This window comes from Hibiscus syriacus, unplaced genomic scaffold (assembly GCF_006381635.1).
Source record: "Hibiscus syriacus cultivar Baekdansim isolate YM2019G1 unplaced genomic scaffold, ASM638163v2 tig00110889_pilon, whole genome shotgun sequence".
Taxonomy (NCBI): domain Eukaryota; kingdom Viridiplantae; phylum Streptophyta; class Magnoliopsida; order Malvales; family Malvaceae; genus Hibiscus; species Hibiscus syriacus.
The window spans coordinates 1,238,871-1,260,799 of record NW_024062899.1 but is presented as its reverse complement, the minus strand read 5'-3'; the positions used below and the strand labels follow the sequence as shown (position 1 = coordinate 1,260,799).

General features: G+C 35.5%; 1 protein-coding gene and 3 pseudogenes across 1 annotated transcript; 2 read left to right on the top strand and 2 right to left on the bottom strand.

Annotated features, from left to right (window-relative positions):
* Window positions 1–3,085: 3,085 nt before the first annotated feature.
* LOC120144411 lies at window positions 3,086–4,459 on the bottom strand (annotated as a pseudogene).
* A 2,834-nt stretch (window positions 4,460–7,293) lies between these two features.
* LOC120144348 lies at window positions 7,294–13,686 on the top strand (annotated as a pseudogene).
* Window positions 13,687–15,176: 1,490 nt separating this feature from the next.
* LOC120144381 lies at window positions 15,177–16,259 on the top strand (annotated as a pseudogene).
* A 2,205-nt stretch (window positions 16,260–18,464) lies between these two features.
* LOC120144347 (chaperone protein dnaJ C76, chloroplastic-like) lies at window positions 18,465–21,549 on the bottom strand. The gene is made up of 9 exons (XM_039158434.1): window positions 21,189–21,549; window positions 20,748–20,876; window positions 20,536–20,665; window positions 19,892–20,012; window positions 19,543–19,624; window positions 19,260–19,310; window positions 19,124–19,162; window positions 18,688–18,787; window positions 18,465–18,607 (listed from the first exon to the last, which is right to left on the bottom strand). Exons 1-9 carry the CDS (start codon window positions 21,435–21,437, stop codon window positions 18,477–18,479), a joined length of 1,032 nt encoding a protein of 343 aa, XP_039014365.1. The 5' UTR covers window positions 21,438–21,549; the 3' UTR covers window positions 18,465–18,476.
* Between the last annotated feature and the right edge of the window lie 380 nt (window positions 21,550–21,929).

The window sequence follows — 21,929 nt, the reverse complement described above, 5'->3', positions numbered from 1 at the left end:
TTTACTAACCGTAGCACCAATGGCGAAACAGCAACTCAAGCGTCCATCTCTATCTGTTTTGATATGAGTTACCGACCCAGGATTTTTCAGCTTTAAATTGTGACAATAAGCCGGCAGTTGGGCAAACGATGCTTCTGGCGACCCCCTCAACAATTCCAAGGCATAACATTTGGCTCTCCAAGCTTGAGAATATGATATACTAATCTTGAACCGAGCATTCATGTCAGTCATAATTTCATGTCCCCGATATACCCTGCCATTCAAAACATTAACTCAGCCAGAAAACCACCCAACACCTTTTTGTTTGCCTGTCTATGGTGAGGAAAAACTTGGGTTCTTGAACATGTATGTTTATCAATAAAAGTCCTAACTTGAAACTTTTGCAATCTTTTATTCTCTTTGCAATCATACGCCACGTACAGTTTTTGTCAATCATACACCTTGTTTCGAAACGATCTTTGCTTGATTTGTTAACTTTTAGTTGATAGCCATCTTCCACACATTTCGTATACAAAGCTATCTTCAAGTTTTCCTTTGTATCAAAACAATCATCTTTCTTGATACGAATAACTTTGTGTAACAATCAACTGCTTTCTTTATCAACTTCTTCCGGTATCTGAAGTAATTCTGGCATATTCCAGTTATACGCCCCGTGGCATTTTCTTTTCTTCGGGGACTTTTTCTTCTTCTTTTTCTTCTTCAGGATTATATGAATTACAGAATGGATGTTCAACATGTTCATTCACAGTCGTAACTTCCTCCTCATTATCATCATCAATACATTCTTCGGCAACGGCTGTTTCATCATCAATTCGGGTATTGACCAATATCAAATCATTACAGCAGGGTCTGTTTCTTCTGAAACATCATCAAAATCCGTGTATGACCAATATCAAGTCCGGATATTGACCAAGACCAAATTTCGAATACTGACTAGTACTCACAATTTTTTCTGTGGCTCATCATTGTCTAACTGGTCAATACGAAAACCGGAATTTGGTGCTGAAAGTTGATTGGGATTTGGATTAGAGAAAGGTTGTGGGTTTTGAGAAAAACTTAGTTGATTACTACCCGCTACTGACCCAACAATACTACTTATAGGTTCAACAACATACAATGTAACATCATCTTGTGAAACACTAATGTAAGCAATGAATCGTTCAACATCTTCATTCGGTTAACAAATAAACTTTACCATTTCTCTGATAAGATAGCCTAAATCCACTTAGGGCTCTAAATTCAATTTATTTGAAACACGTAGCATTAGAGTTTCATAAGTTAACTTTTGTAAAGACAATTTTAGTTGAAGATTCATGGTAAAGGCATATATTGTAAAACACCATTAACATTATCCCATGACCCTCCAAAACACAAATCTATCCAAACATGATCAACATTAGATGATTTCATGGTTGTAAATTAATTTACTAAACAGACGAGCTGCGAAACTAAAACCTGTTGCCGGATTGGGAAGGATGTCGTTGGATATAGGAACGGATGTCGCCGGAGAGAGTGATAGATGGAGATGGAATGAGTTGCGATTTAGGGATTTAGTTTATGATTTCAGTGTTATATACCCAAAATTTCAGTGTTGTGATTTACAGATTCTCGTTGCGATTTACGGATTATCGTTGCGATTTACGGATTATCGTTGCGATTTACAGATTCTCGTTGCGATTTACGGATTATCGTTGCGATTTACGGATACGCGTTGCGATATACGGATACGCATTGCGATTTACCCATACGCGTTGCGATTTACGGATACACGTTGCGATTTACGGATACGCGTTGCGATTTATGTGTTCGCGTTGCGATTTTCATATTCGCGTTGCGATTTTGGAAAATCGCAATGCGAATTTGTACTATCGCATTGCGATTTTCAAGAATCGCGTTGCGATTTTAGAAACTGATTTGCGATTCTGGGGATCGCGTTGTGATTTTTATTTCGCGTTGCGATTTTGTTGGTCATTTTGGCAAATCCAAAAAAAGTTGGTTAAAATCGTATATTATAACTTTTTTTTGGTCACTGGGGCGATTTTCTCTTTTTAAATTCAGAAAGTGTCGATACTTATATTAAATTATCGACACTTTTAACATATCCGGTAACTTTTTCCGATTTTGTCATTTTTGAGACCTGTTTTATCATATTTTTACCTGTTATATTGGTAAGGAGCGATACATTTTCATAAAGTGTCGACACTTTTTAGGCGCTATAACTTTTTCTCTTTTAAATTCAGAAAGTGTCGATACTAATATTAAATTATCGACACTTTCAATATATCCGGTAACTTTTTCCGGTTTTGTCATTTTTTAGACTAGTTTTATTATATTTTTACATGTTATATTGTTGTGGATCGATATATTATTTTTTAAAGTATCGACACTTTATAGGCGTTATAACTTCTTCTCTTTTAAATTCAGAAAGTTTCGATACTTATATTAAATTATCGACACTCGACACATATCCGGTAGCGTTTTACCGGTTTTGTCATTTTGGGACCAGTTTTGTCATATTTGTACCTGTAATATTGCTATGGAGCGATCCATTTTTCATTTGTATCGACACAAACCGACAAGCTAAGTTTACCGGTTGCTAAAGTTTTTAATATTTCTTCATGATTTAGACCTACTACATTATTATTACTCAACATTTCCGGTAGCGCTAAACCGAATATTGTAAATATATTATAATGTATCCGACAACGCCGTATATTAACCCGTCTTTCCGAAGACAATCCTCCCTTTTGGCCAGGCTCAGGACGAGCCTGCTGGGAAAAAAACTACTCCCTCTTAAAAATATTTTTAAATTTTTTTAGATCAAGTTAGTTTTAAATATATATTTTATAAAATTTAATTATTTAAAATAATAATAATCAAAATTTAAAAATTTTGAAATTTAAAATATCAATAACAAACACAATTATTGGGTCGAAGGAGTATTTTTTTATTAGCAAAGATTAAGTTTTTTCTTAGACAAAAGTCAACTCTCTCTCATACACGAGTTTAGATACAAGTGCTGAGTATCGACTGTCAAGAGATTTAACATGGAGCAAGAGCTGCATAAGTGAGCTAAGATTTTGAACTAGAGCTTCATAATTTGATCCAAAAGATATTTCCCATTAGATCTCCGACTAAGCCTAAGTGTGAGGAGCTCCTCAAGCGGCATACTCTTGTACACTGCTTTGTTCGTCTTAACAACATCCGGCAGTGGACCAATCTGGGTACTCCTTCTGGGATAGTGAAATGATGCAATCGACAGCCGCTCCTCCTCCTCATTAACCACCACTCTATGTTCTAAGTGTGAGGAGCTCCTCAAGCGGCATCTTGTACACTGCTTTGTTCGTCTTAACAACATCCGGCAGTGGACCAATCTGGGTACTCCTTCTGGGATAGTGAAATGATGCAATCGACAGCGGCTCCTCCTCCTCATTAACCACCACTCTATGTTCGATGCATTTGTATTCTCCATTGCTCATAATCTGCATTTATAACATCTCTTAGATAAAGTCTTAAATATGTGTACTTAGAGGTTCAAATATGGTCATATTATTACCTCGATCACGTCTCCAATATTGACGATGAATGCACCAGGGATGAGTTTAACAGAAGCCATTTCTCATTTCTCTTGATTTGTAATCCTTCAACTTCATTCGCTTGAAACAACAGTGTTAAGTCCGAGGAGTCCGAGTGTGGAAATGCACCGAGACCTTACTTGCCTCTGCACAGGGAGGACAATAGTTCATCCTTATTGTTTGTCTTCCATCCTCGAAAAAGCTCGAAAGAGTCTCGGGGATCAGACCCACGTTCTCAGCGATCAGCTTCAGGAGTTGAATCATAACCTCACGCAACGCCATGGTGTACTTCTCGAAGCTTTCCCTGAACGAAGGGGGATTGGTCGGCCAGAATCTCATATTTGTTAAGGACATAGGCTGAGCGACAAGGATGAGGATGTCCTTCCACTCAAGCTTCTGGTCTTCTAAATCTGACCCACGGATATCTTGACCGTATCCTTCGGGGTTATCCGGTGTCTTCCCAAAAGCCATCTTCTCCTCCAAAGGCAGCTCGAAGAACTCTTGGAGGTCGATCTTCATCTTCCCAATCACTTCATCCGCTACACCATGATTGATCAACTGTTTCACCATCAATAAAAAGCTAAAATCCAATGTAAAATGTTACTGGTATATCGATAATTCTATTGAGAATAAGTTACCTGGAAGAAACCCCAGTCTCTGCAAACTAAATGCAGATTTCTACGTTCACCATCATCGTCTAGTTTTTTCATGTCAGTCACAGGAATCCCAAAAGATTCATCAATGGAAACTACATCGAATTCAACCTCTTTCCTGACGTATCTGGACGATACTTTCTTCAGGTGGTTGGATGCAAAAGCTTGGACGTTCTCTACAGGTGAAGAACCACCACCCAATCTAAAGTCAAACTGCACCTCGGTTTCCATTTCTGTCAAGCTTTCATCCGAGAACACTTGATGTATGCTAAATTAAAAACTACACTCCAGCGAATTGACCAATGAAAAAAATTAGATCATGATAACGCGTTAGATAAATTTTTAAAGCTTCCGTCTGCATCTTCTTGTCCATCATTTCTATTTTCTTAAATCATCTTTGCTGCCCATGAATATTTAATATTAATAGAGTTATAGGTTGATATATAAATTGTGTAAAACTATTTTATTATATTATATTTAAAATTAAAATCCTACATGCACAAATCAAGATAATTTAGTAGTCAAATGAATTGTTGTTATTCTTAAATGTTCAGCACCAGACTCTTCACAAGGTATTTAAGTATTTATTATCAAATGATTGTGAATATTTAGAATTGATATTATCACTTGTAAACACTCTAGATTAATCACACACAAAAAAATTAAAACCCTACGTTAATTGCATTATATGTCCTCTAACTATGACTTTCATTCTAAATTGATCCATAAATTTAGATCATTCCAAATTCACCCAAAACTATATCCCTCATTCTATATAGGTTTCCAAACTTTTGAATAGTCCAATCTCATCTCCAAAGTTTAAATGATTTTGAGGGACTTTAGTATAATATTAAAAAATTTAGGGACCTAGTTAGAATGAGGATCGTGGTTTGATGATGAGTTTAAAACATTCAAAAGATTGAGATCAATTTACAATAAAAGTCATATATAATTTAAGAATGAAATTAAAAAATTTAAAAATATAGAGACCAAATTAAAATAAAAGTAATGATTTGATAATGTGTGGTACAATTAATTCTAAAATTTTAAGTCTTAAACTCTAAATATTATATCTTAAAATTTAAGACCCTAATTTTAAGTCATAAATAGGATGCGTGAAACTAACATATACTCCTACATTTTTCTTGAAAGGTTGTTTTGCATTGTATATATAAATATATAAATCAATACACAAATATAGACCTCGTTAAAAAAAACTTCCTAAATATTAATTATAGGAAAAAGAAGTGCACCATGTAAGTGAAGATACGTAGGACAATAACATTAACCATCACCACAGTCAAAACGCTATCAGAAAGAAAGACATACCCCTTGGAATATAGAAATAAACTATAACTACAGCCCCTAAGGCGCAACAAACAAGCACATGCCCTTCACTAAGCATATCAAACTGAAGCTACACCCAACATAACAGAAACAAACAAAATATGTACAACTTTCCAGGGATAATGCACATAAGTGACTTCAATGGTAGGAAGGAGTGTTATTTTTCCTAGATGACTTGTTTGAGTAATTATTTTTGTATTGTGTATGTTACCGATAATTAAAAAATTTATAAACAGATAGTATATTATAACCACACATACGCATGATGATATTTTTATAAATTTTATGAAATTTTTAAAAAATTTCATTTTAATTTTTTTAAAAAATAAAGATAAAATCAATGTTTGGAAGCATATTTTTAACATACATTAATGGTTTAATTTTATACTTAAAATAATAAAAATAAAAAATAAACATATGTTTTAACATTTTTTCTTCTTCTTTGAGTTTGCATTGTTTTTCATAGATCAAATTAATTTTTTCTTCTTTATTTTTCTTTAGTCGGCGACAGTACCAGTTTTGAAGTTAATTGCCGACCATCGTTTTTTTTCTCTTTGTTTTTTCTTTTGTTTTTTAATAAGAATAATTATGCATGTATTGCATGTTTATCTCCGCATGTGTTGTAAGTTTATATATGCTTTTGTAGTACGTTTATCTCTGTCTTTGTGGCACGTTTTTCGGATTTTTTTTCTCGATCGTTTTTCTTTTTTTATTTATTTTTCTTAGGTTTAGATTTGACGATGCCACGACTGATCGAGATAGCGTTTATTTGAAATCTTGTTGATATTCCCTGCTATGGACCTTTGGATTGAATTTGGATGCATGACTTTGCTTTTGTGGATAATTTCTCATGACGCTCGACTCTGATCTGCAGTCTTTCAATAGCTTAATTTTCTTTTGTGGTTCGTTTGCCGATGTAATCAAGTTTTTTCGTAAATATTTTCGTTCAAGTTTCTTTGTTGGTTTTTAAACTTTTTCAGTCCTTATATGATCTAAAGTAACTAGTTTCAATGTTATAAGAAAAATCTAAATTACATATTTAATTTATGATGATAATTATAAACTCTTATTATAATTTTATATATTTTTATTTTTTAATAATACTAACGGCTTCTATTCAAATATATATATATATATATATATATATATATATATATATATATATATATAATTAAAACTTTATGTTTTCTTATTCTCTAAATAAATTTTAAATATAATTCTACTTAAAAGAAAAAGAAAAAGAGATTTAAAGAAAAAAGAAAATATACTTATAAATTTAAAAATCATGACCTAAAAAATATGAAATAATAATGATAAATAGTGTAGCGAGCTTATTAAACTTGTTTAAGATTTAACCAATTTTAATAAAAAAATATTTAATCAATTATACTCTCCAAAAAGAAATTTGCTAACCCTAAATTTTATAAAAAAAACGAGTATTAACACGAGTAATTGTGATTCATGAATTTAAACTTGTAAGATTAAATTTGAATTCTATCATCGTCATTCTTGATGAATAATATGTAAATTCTTAAATAGATCTCAACTGATTCTTATATATACTTTAACCTTGAATTGAGATAACCACCTTCAACCTAAACTTTTATGTAAAAAAAAAATCTTAACAAGAAATAAATCATTTTCTTAACTTTTATTAAAAAGGTTAAAAATAAAATTTGAACACGCTACACACAACATAAATACGTAATCCAAGAAGTTTCCCATCGATGTTTTAGCTTCTGATTTCGCTTTATCTTTCATCACAGGCGGATTATCCAGTTTTTAAAGGGGGAGAAAGAAAGTGTAAGTCGTTTTCAACTTTCCTTCAGATAAATCTCTCTGCTGCTTTTTACTTCATAATATTATTCTCCCTTTATTATCAACAAAGATAATTTATAGATTTTTTTCCTTCTGGGTAATATATAAAATTTGATGTTTTTGAATTGTTCTTTTAGTTTGTTAAGAAACTTTAATTCGCATCTATAAATTTAGCCATTGATCGTTCTAGATTAACGTTTTTTTCCTTTAGTTCTCTGTATGAAGTTGAAATTTATGTGACATTTATTAGCCGAAGCTGTCGATGCGTGTGCTCATGGAGTTAATTTGTTCACAATAATTGATTATAAATATAGTTTTTAATTATTGTTTTTAAAGAGTATCTATTGGAAGCTAGGTCTTTGGGAAATGTTGTCGAAAGAAAATTAGGTTTTGATCCATTCTTACAATTTATTTGTAATTGTTAAGATTTAGAATTATGGTGTTGCCTTTTAGTTTGTGATAATCGTTTTTTTTTTTTTTTTTTGCATCGGGTACCATTGATTGCATCTGTAGAATGCATGTCGATATACTAAAACCCTGTGTTCCTCAGTGTTCTTGTACTATTTCCTTGCTCTTTTGTTGTGTCATACTGGTGGTTAAAAGTTTATACATATAACTGATGTTTGGTAGGATGAACATTGGATATTAAGGACAAATATAGTATTGATGAAGATTCCATGATTTTTGCCGCTTCACTTGCTTTTTAAGCGATTTCATCCCGGTTCGATAGAGGGATTAACGTCATCATGTAAGAACAATATAGAAGTTTTGGATGGGGACTATTAGTATGTCTTGGTATTTCATGATTTATGATTTTTGACTATGTAGTAGTTCAAGGCCTTATCCCTTTTTTTCCTAGATCAAGGGTCCCTTTCCAAATAACTATTTTTTTATGTTCTTCTGGTTAGGCTTGGCACTGCATGAATTTGATTTTTAGATTAAATTTAAGTTATTCGGCATGTCCCTCTCGGGTTACAATATATGCATCTCAACTGAACTAACACCCTCATTCTGTTCTTTGTGGAGTGTACTGATTTTAAATTTACTTTGTTGCAGAGAAATGCTTTAAATTTAAAGATAATTGCTAACGTGATATAGTGGAAGAATTCCTTCTATTCTTCTAGCTAGGTTGGTTGATGGTCACTATGGATTTGAAAGGTATAACGTGGGTGGGGCATGTATATCAGGAATTTGAATCCATGTGCCTTGAGGCGGAAGAAGTTATGTACCAGGTACGCCCCCTTCGGTAATCTTTTCTTGAAACTTCACCAACCTTTTTGAGTTATATATTAGGTTTTGTAGACTCAATTCATGAGAACCCCAGTGTCAAAAGACAGACACAATCAATTCCGCTCTTTCCTCCTTGTTTTCCGTGTTTCATACCAATAACAATATGCAGTAAAGTTTTCCAACAAAATATGTGTATCTATGTTTTGGGTTTTGTGTTTGATGTGATTTGTATGAATATTGGAGCCATCATTGTTGTGCCATGTGGATGTGTTTTTATTCACTTGTCGCCTTTTGTTTTTTCTTTCGGTCCAGTGTACACTCATGTAAGTTGATACTAAAATTCCAATAATTCATTATCTTTGGGAACAGGACACAGTTAAATACGTGGAGGATCAGGTGCAGACTGTTGGTGCTAGTGTTAAAAAGTTCTACTCAGATGTGATGCAAGACATGGTGCAGGATTTGCTTCTTCCATCTTCATTGGAACCTAAGGAAGCAGTCGCTGCGTCTGATACGCCAGTTGAGGAAAATTCTGTGACATTAAAAAAGCCTAATGTAGGTTTAAAGGAGGCTGCTATAAAGAGTAAAGGTGAGCGGTTAACTGAATATCCAGAAGTAATTGCTGATGTTAATGAAAATGCTGCCAATGTGCCTTCATCCAGTCAGCTTCACATGGATGATAACATATTTGAATCATGCAATGGAGGATTTGTGGAAAGAGCATTCTCTGACTTGCTTTCTGGGGAGCATAGCAACAATACACTTGATAAGCCAAATATTGAGAATTTACCACTAGCTAGGGCCTCAGAATTCACTTCTGTGGAGAATGAGTTCAGACGAATGACCTCATTTTCTGGAAATGCTAATGCAAATCATGAATTTTCATGTCATCAGTCACCCACAACATTATCCCGGGTTTTGGTTAATGAAGATGGTTGTGATTCTGTAGAAGGTTGCAATGAAATTGAAAGTGCAAGTGAATCTACAGAAGGTTGTCAACCTATGTTATTGGATCAGCAGAATCAAATGGTGAGATTTCCTAGACTATATTATCTTGAGTTTTCCTCTGCTTATTTAAAAGTAGCTATTGTTGATTTTGATTTAGTTGCTGCAGACAGTTGTTCAAATGATGGAATGATTTCTTTAATTAGAGGATCCATGAATGGTGACATTCAACATAATGAATTTCTGATAGAATTGCTTTTGCATCCTTTCCTGCTGGTATCTATATATCATTAAATGCAGTTTACAAACTTTCTTTCGAATAAGATTTTTTTTTATAGAAGATTAGGCCTCATTAAGAAACCCCTTCATACCCTCCATGTTGCAACAGTAACATGAAGGACATATGAAGGAGGAAAAGAGTGCCCAGGAACTTTATTAATCTGAAAATAATACACAGCCAAAAACATAACCTAGAAATCAGCCTATACCATCTTTAGCTAACTTGTCTGCTTCCCAATTAGCAGATCTCAGAACATGCCTTGAAATGATATTTTGACCTTCCATACGAGTAGCTATGTCCTTCACCAAGGACTGAAACATAGGGGTGCTTAAGTCTAGATTTTTAATCCACTTCAGTGCAGTACTTGAATCCGATTCTAAAATAACCCTCTGATTTATGGCAGTTCCTAATTCTTCAATAAGAGTCGGACCTCTCTTAATCGCCAATAGTTCTGCCATTATAGGAGGACCTCCCCCAACACTTTCTGAAAACGCTTTAATCAACATACATGTGCTGTCCCTAATCAGCCCGCCTATACCTCCTTTATCCCAGCCCCTCACCATCGCACCATCAACATTAAGTTTAACGAAACCGTCAGGAAGATTCACCCAACACGAAGTATTAGAATATCCCTTATACTGTCTTCCCATTGAATCAGCTAATTTCAAATCTCCCACTAAAGAATCAAACGGGATATGCATATCCTTGAAACTAGCATCAAACCAAGTGGCAGTTCTAAATCGAACAAGAAAGAAGAGTAATACTGCATCCATCTTTCCTTTCTGAAAAATTACCTCATTTCTGCATTTCCAAACAGTCCTCATCACCGCCTTTGGAATAAATTTCCAAATATTTGATTTCGGTAGTAAATTGTCCCATAAAATAATGAAATCAATCAAATTTTTAGGAACCACAAAAGAAACATTCCATAAATTCAGAAATCTAGACCACAGGCCCCAGACTACCCCAATGCAAAAAAAGATGTGAAACCGTTTCTGCATATTTACGACACATCGGACAATTGTGATCTTCGATCCCAGTTACCCCTCTCTTCAACAATTCCTCCTTAACCGCAACTCTATGATGAGCAAGCTGCCATACAAAAGTTTCCACACGAGGTGGTGCTACTCCTGTCCAAAAATTCCTTTCCCAATAACTGTCAGTCCCCTCATTAGCAGTGTGTTCGTAGAAATTCTTGATACAAGATTTAGCTGAAAAACAGCCTTCTCCGTTCCCTATCCATATCCAAGAATCTTCTTCATAAGGAGAAAAAATGGTATTATTCAACAACGTGACAAGACGCAACCATTGTTCGACCTCCCAGTCCATCAAGTTCCTTCTCATTTGAACATCCCAAGCCCAGCCCAAGGAATTAGTAACCCTGAACTCTGCAACTTTTCCCCTTTTATTATTCGAAAGAGCAAAATGCCTTGGAAACTGCTCTTTAAGTGGTACTTCTCCCAACCACACGTCATGCCAAAACTCAACCATTTCGCCATTTCCCGTTCTCAAACGCAAATTTTTCCTTACACAATCCCCAAAGCCATCAGTCGAAAAGAAGTTTATAACTATTCCTTTCCAAATCCAAGAGGCACGAGCTGTCAAAGAATTTCCAATCATACTTGAATTGAGATCCAAATTATACACACAACACACCACTCTTTTCCACCAAGAAATCTTGTCTGTAGCAAATTTCCATATCCATTTCCCAAGAAAAGCCCTGTTTAAAAGTATTAAATTCGGAATACCTAGACCTCCCATTCTCTTAGGCTTACACACCAAGTTCCAATTCACCCAATGAATGGTTCTTTTTCCTGTAGATTCCCCCCAAATAAAGGATGCCATCATTGAATTTAATTTATTTACCACACAATCTTTCGAATAAGATTGGGAAAGTCGTTTTATTGGCATTGGTAATTAGGATTTAGTGAAGTTCTGAAAGATGGTTTAGATCTGTGAATAATTGAAAGACATCTTTGTTTGATCGATGCTGTGTGGATTTCCTTCTCCATATCAATTCTTTTGGGGAAAGAATTAAGTTTTGACGAATTTCCTCTCTTGATAATTTATTTAATTAAGCTTTATTGAGATGTTCAAAATCTGCCCGTGCCTTTTAAATTTTGGATGCATTGTGAACATAAGATTTCCTTCTGAAAGAAATAACCTACCACGCCCACGCTTCTTCAGAAAATCTGGATGTCTACTCCAGAAGTTAAAGCATTTGGCTTGAAGCTTTAGGGAAAGGAAAAAAAAACTGGAGTTTATCCACAATGATTGTAGAACAATTATCAGTAGGTTTACAAAATCAAGTTTTTCAGCTTCTAAATTCTAGGTAGATTTTCACCCTCTAAAACCCAGTTTCTGGTTTATACACAAAGATTGTAGAACAATTATCAGTAGGTTTTACGTCTATAGAACTGTTCTTTCTCCATAAGAGATAGATCTTATTCCTTTCTAGCCCGAGCTCTAACACTAATTTTGTAAGCAATGTATTGTTAATATTTTGTTTTTTCAGGGATTTTACTTTACCAATAGAAGAATCTATGATATTTGTGGATTCTTTCTTTCTAGTTTTTGTGAAGGAAAAAAGGGTTGGGGAAGAGAAGATGTGTTAAGACTGTTCTTGAGTGAGGTTAATGTACCAACTCCAAGTCTTACCAACTATACTATGAATAGCATACAGCTGTTTTCACGGCCATGATTTAGTTTTTATTTTGTTTACCTTAATCCTGAGAAAAGATTTTCTTTTCTTCCTGATATTTAATGCACAAACTAACTTAGAAATGAAGGTGTAAAGTAGAAGTCAAAGTTTGAGTAATCTCATGATCATCTGAACTCCACTTCAGTTATTTTCTTAATTGCTGTGTGTTGGTCTCATTATCTTGCCGGAAACATGTCTCATCCCTCACCCTCTCTCCCTGTTTCTGTATTGATTTTGCTAGCTTGGTTGTATCTGGCGAGCTGCATGTCTTAACTTGGTAAATGAATTTTGCAGGGCAATCAAATAACTGGACCATGGATACAGCAGGTGTCTCAAGGACTACTACTGCTTGTAGAAACGAAATCGAAAGTATTCAACCGTTGGGCGCCACGCCAGTTGATGAAAGTTGCATCATGGTGAATGGAGATGAACTTCATTTTCATTGTCAGAAGGATGGTAAACACAAGCCTTACCAGGTGCTTTGGCATTCCTTTTGCTTTTTTGCACAGCTACTGCCCCCCTCCCCCCCCCCCCTCTTTTTTTCTCTCTTTTTTTACTCTCTCGTGATACTCATTTGACCATTTCCTCTCTCCCAGAAAAAGATTCGTGATGCTATTTCATCAAGAATGAGGTCGACAAGGAAAAAGGAATACCGACAACTTGCCCTATTGTATGGAGATGATGTAAAATCTGATGAAGACTGCAAGAGTTATTCACTATCATTGGGATCGCCAACTCCTGATATCTTGGATTCAGAGTGGGAGCTTCTCTGAGCGCAAAATGCCGTCTCCATGTACAAAATTAAGTTTACCAACCTGCGTCTGTTAGAAAGGAAGTGAGCAATGCCGAACTCGCTTCGGTAATTGTGCCCGCATTTACACTGGATGTCATAACTACCTAACTAATCTTTACAAATGAACCATCGATAACACCCTCTCAAGTTCTCAGGCTGACGATAGTATATGTCTTTCACCACGAACTTGAATAACGAGTACTCATGCTGGCAAATACTGAGACCTTCAGTTACCAAATCTGCCAGCTGTTCTCTTGTCGAAACATGTTGAGTTCGAACAAGTACCTTTGAATATTCTCTTGGATCAAATGATAATCAATTTCAATGTGTTATTTTTCATGAAATCCCGGATTAACTGTAATTTTCAAAGTCGCTTGACTATCACAAAACAACTAGGCGTGTTCTTCATGTTCAACACCCAACCTATTAACCTCTTTGCAGGCTGCAATGGGAATTTTGATGGGTGAAGGAACCTCATATCCGCCACTGGTCTCCAAGGCCTGAATTTCTTGTTCCATGTACCAGGCTAACACCAGCGAGTGCAATCAGGGCCAACCTTCAATTGAAGAATGTGTATCTTTTCTCAGCTCCGTTAGCCTTGTGACGTTCAAGTACTTAACCGGTGTTTTCTTAACAATGCATAGCGAGTGCAATCAGGGCCAACCTTCAATTGAAGAATGCGCATCTTTTGTCAACTCCGTCAACCTCGTGACGTTCGAGTACTTCACCAGTGTTTTCTCAACAATGCATTTGAGCGATGGTTCACTCATTTTCAATTTGAAGGCCTCATTTCATCACTCTTGACCAGTTGAGTAGCCCCGTAACACTTTCTCCCTGAATGTGCCCGACATGCCCCTGGAAAAACACCGATCCGACCACCCATGTTTGCATCACCCACTTAAATGCTCTATCATCATATCCCTACACAGTTTCTGTTTGAACACAAACCAGTCCCGCTTACAATAAAATCTGTTGTACAAATAATAGTATTATACTGGTTTTGCTAAACCAAAGAAAATCAACCAACATATATTTCTAAATAATACTTTTATAATCCAGTATAACATTATTATTAATAATAAAATTTGTATAATAATATTATACTATATTATATAAATTTTATAATAACATCGTATAAATAAATAAAATTAAATTTTACTTTTTCGGTTAACGAAAAATTAAAACTTCAAACATAAAGAATTCAAAATAATTTTTTTTATCATAATTCAAAATGAATCTAATGTATAGAGGCGATGATGTATCTTTCTTTTTAATCTGATTCGTGTGATAACATATACTTTATCTAATAAATGTATCCAATCAAATCATTAAAATTTTAAAAATTCGGGGATTTTACAGGATGATACATCTAATCTAAAACTAATCTAAAACGTGACCAGTTCAACAAGATATAGGTTAAAACCTAAAAATATTATTAGATACAAACTTAAAACTAATAAAGCTTGTTAAAACCTAAAATGTTACTTTAAAGTCTGAAATTGAGAATATATTTAAATAATAGAGCTTATTTGAATATATATATATAATTCAAGATTTTATAAATGTAAAATATCTGAGCAACGGTTTCATTTCCTGAAAGGCCAAATTAAAAGTCTGGCAACCGTGCAACGAAATAAAAGAGCTGTAACTGCAAAGGCAGAACAGCTTGCATGGAACACTACAAAATCCAAAATTCCAAATCCAAGTAAGGCCACAACGTTTATGTAAACTATCCAGACAAACATTTACATTTGATGCTTTGATTCTTTATATAAGGAAAACCTCTTAAGAACCGTTCCCATGCATCTCCAGTGAAACAAGCAAACAATCTCCAATGGTTTCTCCAAGAGATTTTAGCATGTTGTTCTTCCTTGTAATAGCTGTTTGCATCCCACGTGTTATGTGTTGTAGCCTGCAGGAGGCATCCTTTTCCCAGAGGCACGAGCAATGGATGACTCGGTATGGACGAGTCTATAAGAATGATGCAGAGAAGGAAATGAGATTCAAGATATTCAAAAGCAATGTGGAGTTTATAGAGCAGTTTAATGCTTGCCGGAGAACGCACTTACAAGCTAAGCATCAATGCATATGCAGATCAGACCAATGAAGAGTTTAGAGCTTACAGGAACGGATACAAAAGGACCCCGAGAACAACAGACATCATTTAGGTACGAGAATGTTACAAGTTTGCCTGCCAGTATAGACTGGAGGAAAAGAGGAGCCGTTACTCCCATCAAGAACCAAGCACAATGCGGCAAGTAATATGTAACTAGTTTGAGAATAACCCTAATTCTTACTTTGATTAACTAGAGTAATGAAAAAATAACACAGGTAGCTGCTGGGCATTTTTGACTATCGCGGCAACTGAAGGGATTCACCAACTAACTACAGGACAGCTAATTTCCTTGCCTGAGCAAGTACTGGTTGATTGTGATAAAGGTGTGGATCAAGGATGTGAAGGTGGTGAAATGGAAAATGCAGTTATGTTCATAATCAACAATCATGGCATTGCATCCGAAGCCACTTACCCTTACAAGGGCGATGATGGAACTTTCAACAAATCAAAGGAGGCTTCCCATGCAGCTATTATTACTAGCTACGAGGTTGTTCCAGCAGATAATGAGCGGACATTACAGAAGGCTGTTGCAAACCAACCAGTATCGTGTCCATTGATGCCGGAGGTTTCGCCTTTCAATTCTACTCGAGCGGAATTTTCACTGGAGGTTGCGGAACTGATCTAGACCATGGTGTTACAGCCGTCGGATATGGTACCCCCGGAGATGGCACTGATTATTGGCTCAAGAACTCGTGGGGAACAGGATAGGGTGAAGAAGGATATATCAGGATGCAGCGAAACATCAAAGCCAAAGAAGGTCTTTGTGGCATAACCATGGACTCCTCCTATCCAACAGTCTAAAACCTCAAATTTGAATATCATAACCACAATCATCTACGACTTGCCTATCCACTCTGTTGATACCCCATTCACATGTAAGGATGAAAAACAATCCTCTTTAAAGTCGCATGCAAAAATACAGCAGTTCTACATAAATATTAAAATTACTTCTATTAAGATACTGCTTTAATACTGAGCTCCCAATGAAGTTGTTAAAAAAGAGAATCACACTTACAGTCTGAAAGGCATGAGGAACATTCTATCCGCAGCAACCAAAGTAAAATGGCTTCTGAAATCCTTTAAGAGAACATTCCATTAGAAAACTTTCTCGTGCGGTCGTGTACCCTACTTAGTGATATCTTAACAAATTAATGTCTATCCGCCTTAGCTTGAAACCAACCCTATCACCATTAAGGTCGCCACTATGCACAACTATTAAAGTTTCCCAATCACACTGAACTTATAAATCTTAGGCTTGAACAACGAAGTTGAAACGACTTACACTAGATTAAGGGATTAGAAAAGGGATGGGTTTTAGTTCAAATGTTCATGGAGTAGTAAAGCACAACTTTGAATGCTAAGCAACAAGCATAAAAGCCGAGCAAGCCGAACTAGGAAAAGACAATGAAAAATCGTATGATCGAACAAGCCAAGCAACTAACCGCTTAGTCTGAAATGTTTATTACGCATTAGACCAATTGACAATTCGCCTAAAATTCTAACTTTAAGAGAAGGCATAGATAAATTTGGTTTGAGAAATCAGTCCATAAAAGCAACTAGTAACAAACAAAGCATTCAGCAACAGTAACTGCGAGTTTTATTAAGAATTACTTTGTATATGATAATCGAGCTTAGCATACAATCTCTTGTGAGAGCGTGATAATTCCATCACCTATTGGGTTGTGTTGGATTCGCCAAGTACAATATTGAAAAGCAGAATTGATACTAAACCCAGTAAACTTCAGATTTTAAAGACTGCCAGAAAATTTTGCAGATGCAAATTCTAACTACAGTAATTGTATGATTGGCATGATTGGATAACCTAAAAGAGTTACCTTGAGGAATAAAGACAAGTGAAAAATTACAAGGCGAAGCCCTTCAAGTATTCAGGATCTCGCTTGGCTTTCTCCTGAAATTTCTTAAACCATCTATCCAAAATGTCCATAGGAACCATCAGCTTAGACCCATCAACCCCACAGAACGACTGCATAAAATTGAACAAATTCTCCCCAACTTTCAAAGCCAGGCGTTCGATCTTCTTCTCGGCAGTCAAGTCCAAGGACGGCAAGGCGGCCAGATCCTCCACCGACACACCGATCTTGGCAGGATTTAGGTTTTGGATCCCCGTCAGCTTGTTGAATTTTTAGTAAATCTTCGTTTGTGTCGTCTAATCATTTTGGTTTGTCATTGAATCCTGGTAGTACTTCAACAACTCCAACGTTGAAGCTCTGAAAAACAATCTCGATTCCATCCATTTCTTGTGCTATTTCAGTTTACAGTTACTTCCTTTTAGATCATATTGTGGCATTCCATATCGGATAATATTTCTTCGGTGCAAACCCGATGATGCTCGTTGTCGAAGAATAATAACTATTTATTAATTGTTGAGGAATGCAATAACATGCTTGGGCAATCGGTTTCGTGGTTGACAGGGTGGTTCCTCTTCAACCCGTGTAGCTTTCATGTCTACAGATCCATTTTTTGGAACATTTACTTATCATCAACCATAAGAAAGTAGACTTGACCTCACGCACCAGTGATTGATTCAATATCGCATTAGCAAATTACATTATTCAGCTCTTGCTCCCGGTTAACTTCACTTCCCTTGATCTTTTTTGTTTCTTCTATTTAAGATCTACTTTATTGTTGAATAAGAAGATTTTCATTTATATGATAATTTGTTGTTCACCTCAAACCTGGCATTTGTACAAGATTTTCATTTATTGGATTGTGAAGTTTTAATCTGTGTGTATTTGTATGGGATATTGAATCACTAAGAATTTATCCCCATGGTGAATACAAATACTATAAAACAGAAATATTAGAGCAAAGCACATGCTTGATAACACCATTTTCTTTTGCCATATTTATTATGTTTATATACGTGATTCAATGACGTTTATATACACGGTTTACAGATTAATATTCAATGGAAGCCTAGTGCATGGTAGATAAAAGGAAATAAATTTGACTTTTGAGTTCTAGGAATGATAAAAATAGATTGGAAGTGGGTTAAATTTAATTATCTTTGTTGGAGAGAGCCTCTGGAAGTTTAATTGTGGGAGCCTTGTCCACACCTCTCCTCGAATACTCTCTCCATCTTCTTGCTGCAGCTGCAGCCCTTTTTGCTCTCTCTTTCACTTCCTCTTCTGCAAACAACATTTCACCATGATTTGCATCTCCATAATGCATGAGAAGAACTAGCGATTATTGAAATCCTAGTACATACCTGATTTCTTGTATTCTTTTGGTTTGCCCCAGAGGTCGGACCAGTATGAATCGGTTTTACCAGCATCTTTCTGCTGCATCATTCTTACTTTAGCTTGTTCCTGGTAAGAAAGAACGAGAAAGAAAGGTTCAAGTCGCCTTTTTTAGATACAACTTTATGTAGCATCTTCAATGCAGAGTCCCTTAAAGAAAGTCCCTCTCACAATACGGCAGCTACTAGATATTTAGTCCTAACATTGAAGTATTTATGAAATTCTCATATAACTATTTGAGGAAAATCCTGGATTTGAAAGAGTATCGGATATGAATATGTGCCTGGTATACGATATTTTTCTCATAGTTAACTACATGAACCAACTAGATCTGACAATGTCATACATGACAGATGAAAATCCAGTGTATGAAATTTCAGAATATTGAAACAGTAAGATTCCTACCAACACTTTTGCCTGCCGCTTCTCCCATCGAGAACTTGCCTGCCAAACAATTAGAGGTCGATAGACTGTCTAAGAAAGTTATAAACCAGAAATGCAAATGGTATCAATAGATAGATAATACAACTGTTGGTTTTACCATTCTGAATACATCTGATGATGATCCCATTCCTGAAAGCATCAATGCTACCTGACCATCCATTCAAAACACTCAAACTCTTAGCAATCGAAACAACTAGATTGAATATATAGATTAATGAACTGTATCACTGAAAGATTAACAGGACTTCGTTCTTTTTTCAAGGTTTCGATGTAAAAAGATGTTGTCTGCCAGTGGCTAAACCCACAGTTGATCAGTCAGATGCCATCTAAAATGCTCATAGTTTATCAAGATTAATCATAAGTGTGTGTTTCTTCCTTACATTAACTCTTTCAACCCTGCGCATTTCATCTTCAAGCAACGATAATTGTGCTGCAGAAGTCCAATGGATGCAATCAACTGGGCTGGATAACATAAGAAATCTGATATGTTAATGGTTAAGGAAACAATATAACAAACCAGACGTTTTCAAGCGAAGGTCTGGAAATTTCCTCATGAATATGCTTCATAAAGATTCCCATGTAATATCAAATTTGATGGTTTGAATTTTGTGTTCATCATAGCTTTGTAACATGACTTCTCATCATTTTCTTTATCCTTCGTGATGAACGTTAAATTACTATTATTGAATGTTCAAAATAAAAACCATACAATTTAAAGCAAGTACCTACCAACTGTCTATTGCCTGTTGCACTAATTCAGGATTCCCAAATTGACTACAAACTCTGGCTCGTCCAAAGTCTTCCTCAATTCCAAAAACATCGCAGGCGACATTGGCACAATTTTTGCAGCCTGTGAAGGAAACAATTAGCTCATAAGAAGTGCCAATTTAGAGATCTTAGACTGGTAGTGGTAGGAGTTTTGCTTTAGTTGTAACTTCCAGTAGCAAGTAGTTTAGTGTTAAGCAAGAACAGCATATTAAGATTTTGAATACTCAAAAAAAAAAAAAAGCATAATTTCAGAGATCAGTATCCTAAAAGCTCCTTTGCTGAAATTTCAGTCTCCTCTACTAGATTGTAGTTAAGCAAGGCCTATGTTACATGAACTCGGTGCTACTTATGTGAATGTATCCGATCCGGCTGCTCAAATTTTCTAAGTTGTTTTATGTATTTGGAGGATCATACTCTCATGCTCATGTTTGAACTTGTGTCAAACACATGTACCAAGAGAAAATGAAAAGTCCGAATAACATAAAGAACGAGTAACCTCGATAAGGATTGGCTAAATTTTGGTACTCGCTGGAATTTTTTTAAGTATAAACCATATGCATTTGGAAAGGCCAAAATTCTACATGGAAGTTGAAGGAAGCTCATACCTATACAGCTAAACTCATCGACAAATACATGGTCTTTTGGGGCGGAATCATCCATAAAAGGATTGATTGCGGTCAATGCATAGCCATGAATTTCATCGTAAACCATGCGCTGTACGGGATCACTGAGAACCTGCAAATAAATAGTTGCATCATATTAATAGAAGAACAAATATTTACACGATACATAAGGGTAATTCTGAATGAGAACACACCCCATAGACCTCATTGATGAACATGCAGAAATTTGTAGTCTCTGGATCGTTGCCACTTAAGTCTGGATGACAAGCCTTCATGCAATTATAATAGGCCTTTTTAATCTCCTCTTGTGTAGCATCCGGAAGCTATAGAAACAGCCCATAAAATATTTAGATTTCTGGGAGCGAAATCATGTCAAAAATTCAAATACCGATTACCTTTGACATGATAATTGATAAATATAAAGATCGCTAGTAGCTATGGCTATAATGAATATTTTGCTTGTATTTTTTTCTAATTTCACACCCATGACCCAACATAAAATTTTGCATCCTTCCTTGCTACCCAAGTAATTTGACAACCAGATCCACTCCCAATAAATCGATAAATTTGAAAGAAACAACCAAGAATCGGTAAGCTGAAAACAAAATCAAAAGAAAATATTACTAAAGAATTACCAGACCAAGAACAGCATAATAATCGTCGGCAAGAGAATCAGTAGAGGCAGTATTCCCTGTGGTAGAGGCAGTATTCCCTGCAGTAGCCTTGACTCTGCCAAGGCCTCTCCTTAGGCCACCATGACCCATCAAGCTCCAAGAAGCTCCAGTCTTAGCCATGGCCTTCCATGAGCTTCTTCTTCTCATGTTTAAAGATGGGTTATGGAGTTTCAGAGCATCTGTACATACAGGGGAGAGTAGCCGAGCCATTTGTTGGACGCAAATTTCTAGGCTTTCTTTTTCTTTTCTCTGTGTTATAAACACTAGACAGAAACAGAGGAAGATGGAAGAGACAGACAGCCAGAGAGGAGGAAAGGAGACTTATTATTGGATTAATATAGGGGGAAGAAATTGAAATTTTGAGGAGGAAATTCCGGCGTGGAAGGTTGAATGCTGAGATGGCATAAAGGAGAAATTTTTATTTGTTGGGAAAAAAAAAGAGAGAGCCATTCAGTTCACAAGTATCTAGATTTTACACTGCACCAACCTAAATTGAATCTAGAGACTAAGTTTTGCACGTGTCGGCTTATGGATAATTCTTGCCCCCCTCGCTTCCACTCACTCCAGCATTTATTGGATATTTAAATTTAAATATATTTAAATAGGTCAAATATATTACTCCTTTTTATGAGATTGAGTAGTTGTTTTATCATTATTTAAATTTATAAATTATTTACTAATTTTTATTTAATATTATTATTA